The sequence below is a fragment of the Lemur catta genome, unplaced genomic scaffold (genome assembly GCF_020740605.2).
Source record: "Lemur catta isolate mLemCat1 unplaced genomic scaffold, mLemCat1.pri scaffold_43_ctg1, whole genome shotgun sequence".
Classification (NCBI taxonomy): Eukaryota; Metazoa; Chordata; class Mammalia; order Primates; family Lemuridae; genus Lemur; species Lemur catta.
Genome location: NW_025423850.1, coordinates 1977301 through 1993573, shown reverse-complemented (window position 1 = coordinate 1993573; position 16273 = coordinate 1977301). Strand labels below are relative to the sequence as shown.

Genomic DNA, 16273 nt, shown 5'->3' with positions numbered 1-16273 from the left:
AGCCAGCAGGGGAGAGGGGACCGGGGTGTCCCGGGTTCCAGGGTCACAGACCCCCTGGGAGGCAGAAGAAGTGAAGAGCACCCCCCCACCTGCCACCCTCCTGCGTGACGCCCAGGGCCGGTCACCGGCACTAGGTTTTGTTCCCCAGGCCCCAGTGCTATGGGAAGAAAAGGTTTTAAGTGAGAAAAGGAGCCCTCAGTCCAATAAAAAAACTTCAGAAAAATGCTGATTTTTAAACAGGGGTGTGTCCGCTCGCGTGTTACATTTTGGGGTCACCGCGGGGCTCCTGAGAGCCTTTGTGTCACTGCTGGGAGCTGAGACGTCACAGGGGCGTGTGGGGTCCGGCGCGTCCCCGACACGCAGCAAATACTCACGTGGGACTTTCAGACCCGCCTTGGAGAACTTCCTCTGCGCCACTGCAGTTTGGAAGTTGCCTTCCCATCTACTCTTGTCGCCTCTGCTGCCTGCACCATGTCGCCTCAGCAGCACTGCCGGTGGCCCGCGACTCTCGGAGGGCTCAGAGCCTTCTGGGGTCAAACAGCCAATCTAGGAAGGGGCAGCGTGGTGCTCCCGGGCCCCTTCTGGCAGGTGCTGGCCCTGGTGGCTGGCGACAAGTGGAGGCGCCACCAGGCACCTGATTCCTCCTCCTCTCGGGCCCTGCGCCTGTATGAACCCAGGTCGGAACAAGACCCCGGGGTCGGGGGCGGCGAAGGCCAGCTCCGGGCGGCGACTAAAGGACGGTGTTTAGACCGAGAAGGCGGCACCATGCTGCGCCCCGTCACCTGCCTCCTCTGTGACACGGACGGCCTTCTTCTGGGTACGGAACGGCTGTGTTCAGTGGTGTTTCGAGAAACATGTGGCCGCTCTGGGAGGAATCACACCTGGGACGTGCAGTCCCTGGTCAGGGTAAGAAGGCGCCGGAGGCCGCGCAGATCGTCACAGACGTCTTGACCCCCCGCGTCCAAGGAGGAGCCGCGGGACGAAAGCCAAGCGACGTTAAAGGAGCTGTCCCCACGGCCGCACTCATGCCAGGGGCTAAAAACTCGTCCGCCACCTGCGGAAACACAACATACCCTCTGCCGCCGCCGCCAGCTCCGGGTCTGCGTCACTCGAGATGAAGACAAGCAGGAACAAGGAATTCTTTGGTTTGTTTCGTCACCTCGTTTTGGGAGACGACCCGGGAGTGAAGAGCGGGAAGCCGGAGCCCGACATATTCCTGGCTTGTGCCAAGAGGTTGTCCCCGCCTCCTCCCGTGGAGCAGGGCCTTGTCGTTGAAGATGCTCCCAACGGGCTGCAGGCGGCCCTGGCAGCCGGGATGCAGGCGGTCACGGCTCCAGACGGACCCCTGAGCCACGACCTGACGGCAAAGGCCACGCCGGTGCTGGATTCCCTGCAGGACTTCCGGCCTGAGCTGTTTGGGCTGCCCTCCTACGGGTGAGGGAGGACGTGTCCTGCACTCCCTGCCCACGCCGGGCCACGCTGCTGGGCAGGCGACAGCACCCAGACCGCAGCCTGCATATTGATCCCGGCCTTCCTGTTGGCGTGGCCCACTCCGTAAAGTGTTGATAGAACATGGCTTGGCAGTTGACAGAAAACAAAGTAGAGACAGCCCAGAACAAAGGTGAAACTTGAATGACCATCTGAAAAATCGAGCTGGTGTAGCATGTGATAGACAAGCGAGTAGACATGCTTGCGTGTGTATACCAGTGTGCTAACATGCGTGTAGGCATTATATACATATATATATATGAAGGTATATACATATATATATGTATATATATATGCATGCATGTATGTGTAGAATGTATACCTCTCCAAGACCAAATAAGTTATATTTGTGTTTGTTTTATTTTAGTTTTTCTGAACACTTGACTGGGAAATGTGAACTATGTATACATATGTGTATATGTTTTTGTGTATATACGTGTACACATATATGTTATTTTTTATATATTGTACCTGTTTCACTTTCCCCTGTATTGATAATTAACATGCAGGAACAACTGATGCAGTGAGATGTTAATTCTGTCTGGTTGTAATCTGAGTGGGAAAGCCATGTTTTTGATGAGTACTAAGAGGTAATTGTCCTTATTAGCTACTATTAAAATTCTTTTTGTGACCTCAAAAAAAGAAAGAAAGAAAGAAAGAAAGAAAGAATGGTGTTCATCCACAGTCCACAGGAGATCCTCCTGGAGGACGCCCAGGGGTTGAAGTTCTAACAACAGCAGGTGGAGATGAGGACCAGAAAAATGTCCTTCACGGCTGTCAGAGTAGCCCTATTTTTAGCCTCCTTTGCTGTGGCCTGAGGAAACACAGATTATGAAAAACGCATTTTACTCCATGCAACACAGCCGTAGCTAAGGCCTATGACTGGGAATCTACTAGAAGCCATGGCTCTTTCAGGCAGAAGCCTTTTAAAATTTGTCTTTGTATCTTCAAGGCCTGTAACAGGCCCTGGTATACAGGAGGTGCATAATACATGGCGAGCAGAGGGAGGCAGGAAGTGTGTCCTGGCTGGCAGGAACAGTGCTGTCGTCAACACTGTCAACAGTCTCCTGAGCAGGGAAGCCTGTCTGGAGCAGAGTCCCCTGTGTCTCTGGGGGAGCTTCTCCCTCCACCCTCAACCAAGGGGTGGCCCCGGGGGGCGATAAGTGTGCTCCAGTGTGGGCACGTCGGTACGGAGAAGCGTCCTCCTCTTTCTCATTCGGAGAGAGCAGAGGCGGGCTCGGAGATGAGCCCAGAAAGAAAGAGGAGCAGCACTCGCCTGCCAGGAGTTTGCAACCAGGGACAGGAAGATCATGATGTACATAGAGACGGGGTCTCGCTACGTTGCCCAGGCTGGACTCAAGCTCCTGGGTGCAAGCGATCCTCCCGCCTCAGCCTCCCTCCCGAGTGGCCGTGGCAGGTTTAGACCATCGCCAGGCCCAGAAGGCAGCAGCGCGGGGCAGCCCTGCAGCAGGAGGCCAGCAGCCTCCTGCGGACACAGCTCCTCCAGTCTCCTCAGTGCCAGGGGCCAGGGGCCACTGCCTCTATTCCCACCCATGTCGCTCCCTTGTCTACCTGGACTTCCTTGTCCTGGGGGACATCATCCACTGTCAGGTCCCTGGGAAGACAACAGCTCTTCTCCTGGTTCCAGATAAGCAGCATGTGGCCCTGCAGACAGCAGGCACACACGGCAGGAGGAGAGGGGACTCGAGGGAGGCAGTGGGAGGGACACAGACCCCACACCAGACAACGGGCTTAAACTGGGACTCCACAGCGTCCCACTGGTGTGACCTTGGGCAGGTTACTGAAGACGCAAAGCTGCCATTTCCACGTCTGTAGATGGGGATTTAGAACATATTTAACGGGTTTTCTCAGGGGTGAATGAGAACGTGCGCAAGACACACTCAGTGAAGGCTGGACCCCTTTGGTGCGAAGGCTGTCACACGGCTGTCCAAACCGTGTGTCCCTGCAGACTGCCGACACACAAGTCAGCCGGGTGGAGACGCTTTCACAGCCGGTCTCCCTACCCCCGTCCCCGGTGGCTTCGCCTTGTCTGAGACGCCAGCGCTTGAGCGGAAAAGTCGGTGATGGACACGAACCCAGGAACCACGCGGTCGGGCCTGCTCCCAGAGAGGGTTGACGAGTCACTGGAGCCTCGGCCAGCCACTCACCTCGCCTGCAGAATGAGGGGACCAGCACGTCCCCACCCAGCTGAGCTCGTCTATACAAAGATGTTTCTGAGAGTCGCCGTAGACCGCGACCCGGAGCCGCTCGGAGGCGGTGAATAATAGCTCTTCAAGTCTGCAGTAACAAACGGCTCCAGGCCGGGCGCGGGGGCTCACGCCTGTCATCCCGGCACTCTGGGAGGCCGAGGCGGGAGGATCGCTCGAGGTCAGGAGTTCGAGACCAGCCTGAGCAAGAGCGAGACCCCGTCTCTACTAAAAATAGAAAGAAATTATCTGGCCAACTAAAAATATATATAGAAAAAATTAGCCGGGCATGGTGGCGCATGCCTGTAGTCCCAGCTACTCGGGAGGCTGAGGCAGGAGGATCGCTTAAGCCCGGGAGTTTGAGGTTGCTGTGAGCGAGGCTGACGCCACGGCACTCTAGCCCAGGCAACAGAGTGAGACTGTCTCAAAAAAAAAAAAAAAAAAAAAAAAAAATTGGCCTCCAATAAAACTACATTGCAAAAAATGGGAAAGAAACAGAATGGGAAGAGTAAAAAGGTTGAAGAGGCAGAGCCTGAAGAATTTGTGGTGGAAAAAGTATTGGATCGACGTGTAGTAAATGGGAAAGTGGAGTATTTCCTGAAGTGGAAGGGATTTACAGATGCTGACAACACTTGGGAACCTGAAGAAAATTTAGATTGTCCAGAGTTAATTGAAGCATTTCTTTCTTTCTTTTTTTTTTTTTTTAGATTAAGAAATAACTTTATTTTTTGTGTGTCAATCTCATGATTGAAAAGACATGTTGCTCTCAGACAAGAAGCATAATTTGAAACAAAATTCTTTCTGAAAATTTAGCTTATGAACTCATTACACTGCAAATCAGAGAAGGATCAACAAAAAGCTGCAGCCAACATTTAAAACTGGTAAAACACTCTATCCTAGGCTTAGTAGCAGAAATTTTAAAGCTTTATCAAAAGCACATCAGCCACAGAATAGCAACAATAGAGGCATTAACTGTTGTGCCTTCAACTTAAGAAAAGCATTTAAAATATCATCCCATTTCCTATAAAAAAGTCATTTCCCAGAAAAGAATTTATTTATTTAATCAAAAGACTGTTAGAACTGGAACACTCTTCTTCCACTTCAGTCTAGGTTTGCCTTTAATCAACATCTCTAGCTAATACTTTGACAGAATTTGGCTTCTCAGAAGTCTGTCATTTAAGCACAGTGTGGAATGGGAAAAAGTGTGTATACGAGGAAACTAGAAGAGTACAAAAAATAGTCACTTCTGAAACTCACTGGTGCTCAAGACATCAGAGGCTCTCTATTAAAGTGGGTCCCATAGGCCTGAGAGCTTTGTGCTTGAGGAAATACTACTTAGAGGTAGCTCTGGTTCTGGTTTATATTTAATTACAATTTGCTGTGTCCTGTCACAGGAAAGTTCTAACATTTTCAGCAAAGTAAAAGCACTCTAAACTTCCTCCTTACCCACCCTATAGCTTCCCCATAGAGAAGGGTAAGAAAAAGCTTAATGTGACTCCACATAAAATAGCAGCTAATTCAGCAATTCATACCTTATAGTTGGCAGGACTAGGAAAGGCAGCCTGGTGCCCCAAGCTCTAGGAGCTGGACCTACAGAAGCATGGAGGTCTGGTGTGTTCACAGCACTCAGGAAAAGGAGGAGAGGGGACTGATTAGGGTGCACATATGGAGAAGTTCTTTTATGCATTTCATGGCACATTCTGCCACAGCAACAAAACAACCAAATCAGGAAGAAATTTGACTGTACTCTTAGATTTCAAAGTCTGTGCCCCTCATCCACTCCCTACCTACACTTCATGCAAGAAAGAATGATCACTATTATCTATTTGAATATAGGGCCTAAGAAGAGGTGGGCCAGTATGGGTACAAACACTATATTCTATAACAAAACACTTTTTGAAAAGATTTATATAACTTTAAGTATGAAAATGAATGCTTCACCTCTATATAGGTATCGTTGTATAGTCTTGCACCAGTCTTGTATAGTCATGACCATGAATATGGTCATGTTTGAAAGAGAACTCAAGCACACACACTGAATCCAAAAGGCAGTTTTACAGGAGATGCGAGTCGCTAATAACTTTGCCCAGAGCATCAACCATGCCACTCTGAGCCTCTCTCCTTGAGTCAATACTCTGAATGTCAAACTGAAAGGGAAAGCATCAAATATTCAGACCAAATTAATTAGGTGCCACAAACTTTAGCACTCAGGGTATCATTTCAATGATACTGAAAAAATACCTACTGCCTAAAGTATTCATTTTTAAGAAGTTAATAAACTGAAAATTTCAAAGGAGAAAGTGGTTATGAGAACCTTCCTCCCACTCCCTCTTCAAATAAATCATTAAATACAGTCATTTTTATCATAACAATATAAATAATTTCCATCATCCTGAATATTACTTTATAAAGGTATATATTTCAAGAGGCTTTAAAAACATTTTTCAACCCAGCATTTGAGAATAAAGCATTAAAAGAGTTTTGTGTATAGTAACACATACATGTGATAAGTGTATGAATTTACAACCATACATGATATATGTATATATATTTATATAAAAAACAAACTTGGCCAGAAGTTAAGGCTACCTACAAAGTTGTCCAAGTAAATTATGCTTGTCAAAAAAATTACAAAATTAAAATCACACATACATTTTTAAATCATCCAAACCACTGACAAAATAAGGTTCAGCATCTAAAGTTTTCAAATTAACTGCAAGAAAGTGCTACAGACATTTACATTTTCTTAGTATAAGTCAGTGTTCCCACAAAGTTGCATTTAAATTTTTCACCAGCCTCAAAAGTAATACAACTAAAAACAAACTTCTAGCACTCTTAAGAGAGAATAGGTTGTAAATGGCAGGCAACAAGCATCATTTACAAGTGTGCTGTCTCACACACCAAAGTCCAGTTCGTAATACTATTTGACCTGCCACATGGTTGAAATTCTAAGCCTCAAAAGGGACTGAGAATGAACATTTCATTAATAATTACACATATCAGCAACCACATGATAAAGGTTTCAGGCTTTTCCCATTCAAAGTAAATAATTTAAATATGAAACAAAATAACACCAAAATGTAAGTTTCCTCATTTCAAAACAATGAAAAGTCATTCCTGACATTTGCCTAAATATTTAAATCCTTTAAAAAAAGTATTCTGAATAAATGCCTTTTAAAATTAATTTCAGAAAATATATTTATAAATATAACTCAGAGCCTGCAAGCTTCTCATAGAGTTTTAAAAGTACAGAATTCACTAAGAAGGAGAGAAGTCATTTAACTCATGTATTATTTTAGAAAATAAACTGAGATGGCTAAATCTATCTTACTTTTAGTTTGGTATTTTACATTTCCAATTTGCACATCTAAAAGCTATTTTTATTTTTATTTTTTGTCTTCCAAACTTTGTACAACATATATTTTAGGATGAAAATTTCCATCAAATGGTAACAGGAGCAAGATTTTTAACACAATAATGTTTAATGCTAAGGATGTTATGTCTCTGTTGATCAAAAAGAAAATCCTATCTTAGACTTGATTAAAATTTAGTGTTTTAGGCACTATCTTAATAAAACTAGCAACCTCAATTGTTAGCTCATGCCTAAATAGGTTACTTTCAACAAATTACTGAAATAATTTCTCTCTTTTAAAAGAGTTTGTTCCTATTTAAAGATAAAATATATTTATTCACTGAATCAATAGAACATTTTGAGCAACTCATAGCTTTTTTATGAGAGCTGATTCACCAAAAGAAAATCATTTCAATCCTCTACAGCAGAGCTTCAGCTATAGAATTTAGGCATCACTGAGAAGTTAGGACAGGTAAAAAGACATTTATTAACACTTAGTGACATAACAGTTTTTTTAAATAACTTTAAACATTATTTCTCTTAATAATTTTTCAGGTAACAGTGTCTAAAGAATACAATTTTTAAGATTAATATACAAAATCACCTTAGGGAATTACTGCAAGATGCTACTTTGCCAGCATGGCCCAGCATCTGTCTTAGTTTGTTTTCCCTTCATCTTTGCTTTAAAAAAAAAAAACAACCCAAAACTAAAACCAAAAAAACACCTAGAAGGTGAGGCAGGTGATTGTCTTCGTGAGCTATTTGATATAGACTGTGGCAGAAGATGAAGAGAATAGAATGATATATTTAAAAAGCCAACTCAAGCACAGAATGCTTCCCATGTTATGATCCAGTGGAATGCAAGCTAGAAATAGGATAGAATTTAGAAATACGGCTCTGTGTTGATGGGTTAAGGCATTCAGACTCCCCAGTCCTTTTAAAGATCACTTCCTGTTCCTGGAGTTTCCTGACAAACTCTTCTTCCAGTGTCTTTTTCCTAGGTCTCAATTTCTCTCTCCACTCCTTTAATTTTTGGCTGTGTTCCTCATCTAACTCCTTTAGTTTCTGTGTCTCATGCTCAACCAACAGGTGGCATTTTTCATTCTGCAGCTGATGCAGTTCTCAGACATTGGCTTCACACTGCAACTGAAGATCCCGCATTTGATTTTCATGTTTCTGATGCTGAGCCATTCTCTCATTTTTCTGCCTCTTTTCTTCTTGTGCAGCAAACTGTTTAATTTTGTCGCAGTCCTGATCTGGCGTAGCTGTTGAGTTAATTCTCAAACTTTTCTTAAACATGGCCATTCGAGTCTTAGCTTCACTGTGTTGAATCTTGGGTAATATTGTTCTTTCTTGAGTCTGCCTGTTTTTCAATTCCTCAAATAAGTCATTGATTGTAACACTCCATTTGTTCTGTTTCCTTCTCATGGCGCTTAAGTAGCTGATGTCTTTGTATGAAATATTGATCTTTAAGTTGCTTCAGTGTTTTCTTTTGTCTTCTTGTTTCTTGTAAAGATATTGATCCACTGTCTTTAGTTTTACTGAGGAAGCTAGAGACGGATAAATTCAAGTCAATGCTGCTGTTATCAGCAGTAGAACCAATGCCTGAATCAGCATCATGTTCCTTTTGATTCTCAGATTCTGGAAGCAGCATGGTTTCATTTCTTGACAAAGCACTGATTTCTCCTTCATTTTCTGCATCTCCAGAGTTGATATTAATACTGGGTATTAGAACAGGCTGAGGTTCACTGGGCTGTGAAACTGCAGTAACCTGAGGTTCTGTTTTAATTGGCACTTCATATGGCATTTCTTTTTTCTCTGTATCTATCTGAGTAGTGGCTTTATGAGCATCCTGAGTGTCACCTCCTAAAGCCTTTTGGTCAGCATCAATCACTACATTTCCAACCTCTGTTTTTTCTGTGCTACTTCATTCAGTAATTTCTTCAAACTCATTTGTCCCTAGTTCTTCACTGGTCTCCAATATGTTCTCTGAACTGTTTATTAATTGTTCCTTATTTTTATCTTCTACAGATTTTTGATCTATCTCATTAGTTTCAACTATTTCTTTAATAGAAACTTCCTTAGTACCACCAGCCTCAGGACCCTCCTCAGGCTTGCTTATTAATTTCTGGTCTACTTCAATCACTTCTTCCCCATCATTACTCTGAGTATCCTCAGCACTGTTTTCAACAACCTTCTGAACATCTACTCCCTTGTTTATTTCTACCACATTACTTGTATCGTTGATGACATCTTTTTGAGTTTTGTCATCTTTTCCTAATTTCTCTTGGCTGTCTTCCTTTTTAAGGCCAACTTCACTATCAATTGCTTGAATAGCTGCCTCTTTTTCTCCAGTCTCTTGAGTAACTGAATCTATTGTTTGAATAACAGTATCTTTAATTTCTTCAGATTTTATAAGCCTATTTTCAAATGTCTGTTTCTCTTCCTGATCCCTTTCTTCCTCAGATTTTAGATTATCTTCAATGTTTGTTTCTAAAGTTATCACTGCATTATTCTCTTTTCCTTCACTGACTGAATTAGTGTTCACAGTTTCTTGGTTTTTTGTATCAGGTAGATTTTCAGACTCAGGTCTCTTCTCTCTCCCATTCTCTTTGATTACTGTTGTTCTATTATGGAGTTCAGCCATAGCTTCTAAATGAGCATCATTAACAAGTTCATTAATTCTATCCATAGCCTTTTCAGGTTCACCAGTGGTAGATTTTTCAATAAGAAATTTGTTGTTGAATTTATCTTCAGAAGTATTACGTTCTGTCTTTTCTGAGACAGATTCCAAAATACAAGCATTTTGTGAAAGTTTGTCTTCTTCAGAGGTGGCAATACTAAGATCAGAGGAGGCATGCTTATCTGAAGGTATTGGCAGAGAATTTTCTGCTTCCTCATCATCATCTTCCTCTTTACCATCTTCAACTTCTGTTACTTCAGCCTTTGCCTCTGCAATCAATTCTCAGATTGGTTTATTGGAACCAACAGTAACAAAGGGATGCTGCAGTAGCTGAGATGTATTCCACCTAGCATCCACATTCTTTTCCAAGCATTTCTTTAGAAAGTCCTTAAAATTTGAAAACCATTTTGATGGCTGTGCTCAGTAGGGGGCTCAGATTTTGCTATTTTTAGCAGCACTCGCATTGGATTTAATTCATGATGAGGTGGTTCTATCTCAGTCATTTCTATTAAAGTAATACCCAGGGACCAAACATCAGCTTTGTAGTCATAGGGTCTGTCCTTAGATGTTTCACAGGTGACTACTTCAGGAGCCATCCAATATGGTGTGCCAATAAAGGAATCTCTTCTTTGAATTGTCCTCGTGTTTTTAGCTGATACTCCAAAATCTGCCAATTTAATATCTCCATCTAAAGTAAAAAGAATGTTGCCAGCCTTTAGATCTCTGTGGATGATTTTATTATCATGTAAGTAGTTCAATGCCTCCAAAGTCTGTTTGCAAACTACTTGTATTTGGGACTCAGTTAATGGTCTCTCAAGTTCAAGCATCACAGCATCTACTTCTCCACCTGCACAAAATTCAATAAGGATCCAAAGATTATTCTCATAATAGAAGGCATCTAGAAGCTTGACTATATTTGGGTGATCACAAGATGCTAATATATCAATTTCAACCATGTAGTCTTCAAGTTCTTCAGATTTGGTGCCAATCACCTTTGCAGCAGCTAAAACGCTGGTCTCGTTATTCTGGGCCTTGTACACTTTCCCAAAGGCTCCGTCATCCAGTTCTCCTATAATCTCCCTAAACTCCTCGGGGTGCAGGTCCCTCTTCACATGTTCGTACTGCCTCTTCTTCTTCTCACTCTCCAACTTGAAGATCTTACGGAAATTGAAGAAGGACATTTTTCCTTCCAACACAGAGTTCCTTGCACTTAACGGCTAAAAACAATAAAGGGCAAAGTTTCTCCTCCCTCCTCTCCTGCACGCAGCCAGCGTGGGGTCCCCCGGCTCCCACAGCTCTGACCAGCCGTCCCCCAGCAGGCGGGGCGGCGACTCGGCTCCGGCCCACGGTGGGGGCCGCGCGGGTGGGCGCCTTGGCCCTGGCCCACCCTCTGAGGGGCAGCACCTGCCTGGCCCGAGGGTCCGAGCTGTCCAGACGCCCGAGTCGCGGTGGCTTAGGCCCGTGTCACGGCGAGTCTCCCTGAAGCATTTCTTAATTCTCAAAGAGCTGGTAAAGAAAAAGATGGTACAAAAAGAAAATCTTTATCTGACAGTGAATCTGACGATAGCAAATCAAAGAAAAAAAGAGATGGTGCTGACAAACCAAGAGGCTTTGCCAGAGGTCTTGATCCTGAAAGAATAATTGGTGCCACGGATAGCAGTGGGGAATTAATGTTTCTTATGAAATGGAAAGATTCAGATGAGGCAGATTTGGTGCTGGCAAAAGAAGCAAATATGAAGTGTCCTCAAATTGTAATTGCTTTTTATGAAGAGAGACTAACTTGGCATTCTTGTCCAGAAGATGCAGCTCAATAATTGTGTGCATTGTTTTTTATATATATTTATATATACGCACACAATCTGGGGCTTGGTTTTTGATTTACTAATGTGAAGAAATAACTACATCTAATAAATCAAGTTTGATACATTTGTTTTGAAAGTAGTATTGAGAGAATTGTTGGGGGGTGCATCAATAGCACTGGTTACTTTGAACAAACAAAAGCTTTCCGTAGTTGCTTCCTTTATCAGAAAAGGACATATGATACCATGGTATATTATTTCCTCTGCACTAGAGAACAGCTCTTCTAAATGCTAGGGGAAATTTCCATAGCCATTTTTCAGTCAGAACTTGTGTTTAACTCATGCCTAAGGACCATTCTGGGTTTTTTAAATTTGTTTTTGTGTGTGTATACGTAAAATGCATATGTAAATGATTCTCTTTATTTTTAAACATTCACCGAAACAAAAATCATGGGTAATCCCATGTGTCTGTGATGCTATCATTCTGAGCAACCTAAGAACTGAAAATTTTCCTGAAGCTGTAACATTTCAAACTAAATAGTTGGTTCATAATTAATTGGATAATTTAAAGGCAGCCATATTAGAATCCGTATCTACATGGATATTCATATAAATGCAACATTGTGTTTGCAAAATTCCTAAAAGGAAAAGCTTTATCGCTACCAAAAATCTCCCCACCCAGATGAGGAAACTAGACAAATTCTGGTGTGTTCTAATACAGTAAACGAGACTTAGTTAAATGAACATTAAAGATTCCCCTAGTGAGCAATTCTTTTACAAAAACTTGAAATCCCTGTGCTGCATTGACTAAAAGTTCATGATTAATGGAATAGCTGAGGTTTGGCCCATGGAAACTTATTCAGATGGTTAGAAACGTTGGCAGTTTCAGACCTGCTGACATAAATGAGTGAACAAACTTTTTGTAATCTAAACTATTGACCTGCATGTTTTTTCTTACCCCAATTCATTTCTTACATGTAGGCTCAATCTTTTCAGTATTTGGGTTACTGGTTCTGCAGAAGCCAGGAAGAACAGCCTTGTAGTAATCAGAATGGTATCCAACTGTATACTGTTTATTGTAAATACTGGTGAACAGCGGTCAATAAATATTTTTATATTCCTAAAAAAAAAATGTTTCTTAACTGTAAACCCCTGGACAGCTGTAATAACCTAAGACTGACACTGGCTCAGGGTCTCTCCCCTGCAGGTGCCATGCCCTGCGACTGCCCGTGTCTACCGGATCGAGACAGTCTTCGCCTCGCAGGAGGAAGCGGGGCCCAACCTCTGCGTCATGTGAGGTCTCTCTGCGGCAGGTTGGCTGCTGTCTTTTGTCTTGTACATTCTGTTAAGAGAACATATTTTTAAAAATAAAATCAATCTTTTGAGGTGGTAGTGAGTGATTTGTGGGGCTCTCAGAAACTAACCTCTTCTCCTTATAAGCACTGAATGAAGCCGAAAGAAATAAACTTTTGTTCTCCGGAAGTTGTCATCCTTTGTTTGAGCTGGCCACCTTTCTATTTTCGGGGCTCCTGATAGGGTCTCCAGGAGGTGACCCAGGACGAGAAGTGTCTGAGGAGCTAGTGGTTCCCGAGGGTTTGCTCGAGCGATGCGTGGTGACAGATGGGGCTTTGCTGAAGACTAACCCACATTCTGGGGGGAGCCTTCCTCCTCTGGTTCTCCTCTTCAGAATTCATTCCTCCTTCTACAGGAGCCCACAGACCTTATTTTTAACTTTTTTTTTTTTTTTTGAGACAGGGTCTCACTCTGTCACCCAGGCTAAGGTGCTGTGGTGCCATCATAGGTCACAGCAGCCTCACACTCCTTTGCTCAAGCAATCCTCCTGCCACAGCCTCCCGAGTAGCTGGGACTACAGATGTGAGCCGCTGAGTCCCGCCCGTCTGTCTTTTGATTCACCTTTTTGGTCAGTTTGGGCCCCTGACAACTCTAGCGTGGTCTGGTCTTGTCACCGTACCTGCGGGATCTGGTCACCGCAGACTCAGCGGTCAGGGAGCGTGGGCTCCTCCGACTCTCTGTGGCCCGGGGCAAGTCACCCGCCTTCTCCGGGTCTCCGTCTCCTCACCCACCTCTCAAGTGAAAACAGAACCAGGTGCTGCTCCACTGCTGCCGTGCGAAGGGCATGAGCTGGTGCAGGCGATGTTGCTAGAAGCGTCTGGAACACAGGGCCCCTCAGTGCGTGCCGACGGCACCCGCAGCGCAAGGCGGGAGCCTGGCCGACAGCAGTGTGACCAGGGCCCGCCCGGCCGGCCAGCGAGCCCGCCGCCCTCCTGCCGCCGCCCAGCCCCCCGGGGAGGAGAAGGGCGTCCTGTCCGGTCCTGCCCGCGCTGCTCCTGCCGCTCTGATGGCTCCGGCGGCAGCAGCCCACCGGTCCCCAGGGCAGGAGATTCCAGTCCTCGGCTTCTCCCGCTGCCGTCGCGTCCCCTGACTCTTCCTGGCAGCGTGCCCCGGCTCAGCCTTGAGCCCACCTTCCCACCCCTCGCCTGCCCTGGCCCCACGCCGGGGCTGTGGGCCTCTCTGCTCCTCCTTTGACCTCCCAGGGTCTGCTGTCCCGATCCTGTCCCCAGAACCCGCTCTGGTGGAGGAGCCGTGGCCCGGGACACTTGGCTCCACCGAGCCCGCCGTCCAGACCCAGGGTTGCCAGAAAGGGCGGCGGCACCACCCCCTCCAGGGAGCCCCCCGGGCCTGGAGGAAAAGCTGCCGCTCTGAGAGGCCCGGGAGGCTGTGGAGTCGGCAGGGGCAGCCCAGGAGCTCCCGGTCCCCACACGGCACGTGCTGCGAGGGAGGCCAGCGTCCTTCCCTCCCGCCTGTGGCCGGCTCCACCCCGGCCCTGCCCGTGCAGGGCCTCGCGTCTTTGGGCCTTTCTCTCCTTCGTGCCGTGTGGGGTGAAGGCCCAGGAAGGTCGCAGGACACAGGCCCGGGGCTAGGAGCAGCCGCCAGCGTGGATGTGAGCACACTAAGGCATCGCCACACGGCCCAGAAGCATCCAGGCTGGACTCACTTGCGTCCCTGGGATGCGCCAGGTGCAGGCAGGGGACACCCGCACCTGACCGGGAAGCAACTGCTACAAACCCTGCTGGGCGGGCCGCGGGTGACAGCTCGCTGCTGCCGCAGTCCTGCCTTGCCTTCCCCGGCTGGTGCCCTGGGACCCTGGGGAAACAAACCGCATGGAGGTTTGTAATAACTTCCGACTGCTGTGAGTGGTGACAGGCAGGTAACTGCTCAGCGACTGGCTGTCTCCTGGCTGCGGCCAAAACCCAGCAGTCTCAGCGGGCGCCGCCTCCCCCATCCGAAAAGAATGGTTTCCGCTTCCCCGTAAGACAAACATCTGTAAACATTTCTCCTTTGATGTCGCTACGCTAGTCCCAAGTAATCCCCCTCCACCCCGGCCAGCCGCAGAGGAAGAGGTCGCTGTCACCTGAAGCGGGGGCGGCCCGGACGCTGCTCACTTGCGCAGAAAGAGCCGGTTCTGCGCAGCCTCCGCGGTGGCCCTGGGGGACCTCGCGCTGCCCTTACTTTTAAACTCCAAAGTCCATCTTGGAGCTAAAGCCCTCTTTCCCCACGAGATGCCGAGGGTCGTGCACGGTGTGAGGGACAGTGTGGACCTTGGACAATGACCCGTAACCCCAGAGGCAGCAGCAACGCTGGGAGCTGCCCGCCCGGCCCGCGAAGCGCTGGGAGGTCCCTTTAGCTCTGAGCGCGGGGACCGAGCCGCCCCCTCCCGCAGCGCCGCCGCAGCTCAGCCTGGGCCTCAGCGTTCTGTCTGTTTTTCCCACAAGCACCCCACTTTCTGATCCACTTGGGTTTGCTAGTGGTACTGTTAGAACTGGTTCCCTGTTCTGCCCCAGGAACAGAATGGCAGAGTCCAAGGCTGCAAAAGGCAAAGGAGTTTATTGGCTGGCTCGAGCCAGGGTCCAAGTCCCAGAGCACCAACGCAGTGGTCTCTTTACGAACTAGGACCCCGCTCAATGGGACATATGCCCTTTTATACTTTTGCTATAGCTTGTTACAAAAGATTGTCCAATATTGATTGCCCAAACCCACACACACACACCCTGCACAAGCCGTCTACGTGCGATTAGGAACGTTGTCCTGGCTGTTAGGCTGTTTACGTGCTGATCATGCCTCGGCCCCTTTATCAGTAAGTTGTTTGTAGTCACCCCCCCAGGGCCTGGGCCTTGTTTACCAAGCATTTGAGTAAGCAAGCACCGCTTCTAGTCACCCCCCCCAGGGCCTGGGCCTTGTTTACCAAGCATTTGAGTAAGCAAGCACCGCTTCTAGTCACCCCCCCAGGGCCTGGGCCTTGTTTACCAAGCATTTGAGTAAGCAAGCACCGTTCACAGAAGCGGAATTTGGCCGTTAGCTATAAGCAAATTATTTTACTTTTCAACACACTTAGTTCAATGAAATAGCATAACACACTTGAAATAGCACAACACACTTGTAGGGGCTGCAAATTATTTCTGCTCTTCAGTACTGTTTAAGCGGAACCCAAAAAAATGTGGGGAAAAAGCTTTAACAATCAAATGAAGGTGTTAATATGAATCCTAAACGCTCACTGTATTACTCTTTGCCTAACGTACACATAAAAGATGGAAGGCAAAACAGTAAGATGGAATCTTTAAAACTCGAAATAGAAAGGTCATCCTCTACAAAGCTCATTTGGGCTGAGCTGCTGCGAAACTCCCTTCTGAGGGTCAACGCTAGTGGGGACTAAAGTTCCCCCCAG

The 16273-nt window shown here is 46.3% G+C and overlaps 1 protein-coding gene and 1 pseudogene across 1 annotated transcript; one reads left to right on the top strand and one right to left on the bottom strand.

Moving 5' to 3' along the window:
* Window positions 1-471: 471 nt before the first annotated feature.
* LOC123629785 (pseudouridine-5'-phosphatase-like) lies at window positions 472-1522 on the top strand. The gene is made up of 2 exons (XM_045539173.1): window positions 472-906; window positions 1040-1522. The coding sequence occupies exons 1-2, from the start codon at window positions 472-474 to the stop codon at window positions 1436-1438; spliced, it is 834 nt and encodes a 277-aa protein (XP_045395129.1). The 3' UTR covers window positions 1439-1522.
* Window positions 1523-8030: 6508 nt separating this feature from the next.
* Window positions 8031-8701, bottom strand: LOC123629784 (annotated as a pseudogene).
* Window positions 8702-16273: the final 7572 nt, after the last annotated feature.

Bases quoted from the DNA above. Each gene is read 5' to 3' on its own strand.
- LOC123629785 (XM_045539173.1), top strand. From the start codon at position 472: ATGTCGCCTCAGCAGCACTGCCGGTGGCCCGCGACTCTCGGAGGGCTC. The intron at 907-1,039 runs GTAAGAAGGCGC...GCCAGGGGCTAA, and splicing joins ACGTGCAGTCCCTGGTCAGG to AAACTCGTCCGCCACCTGCG.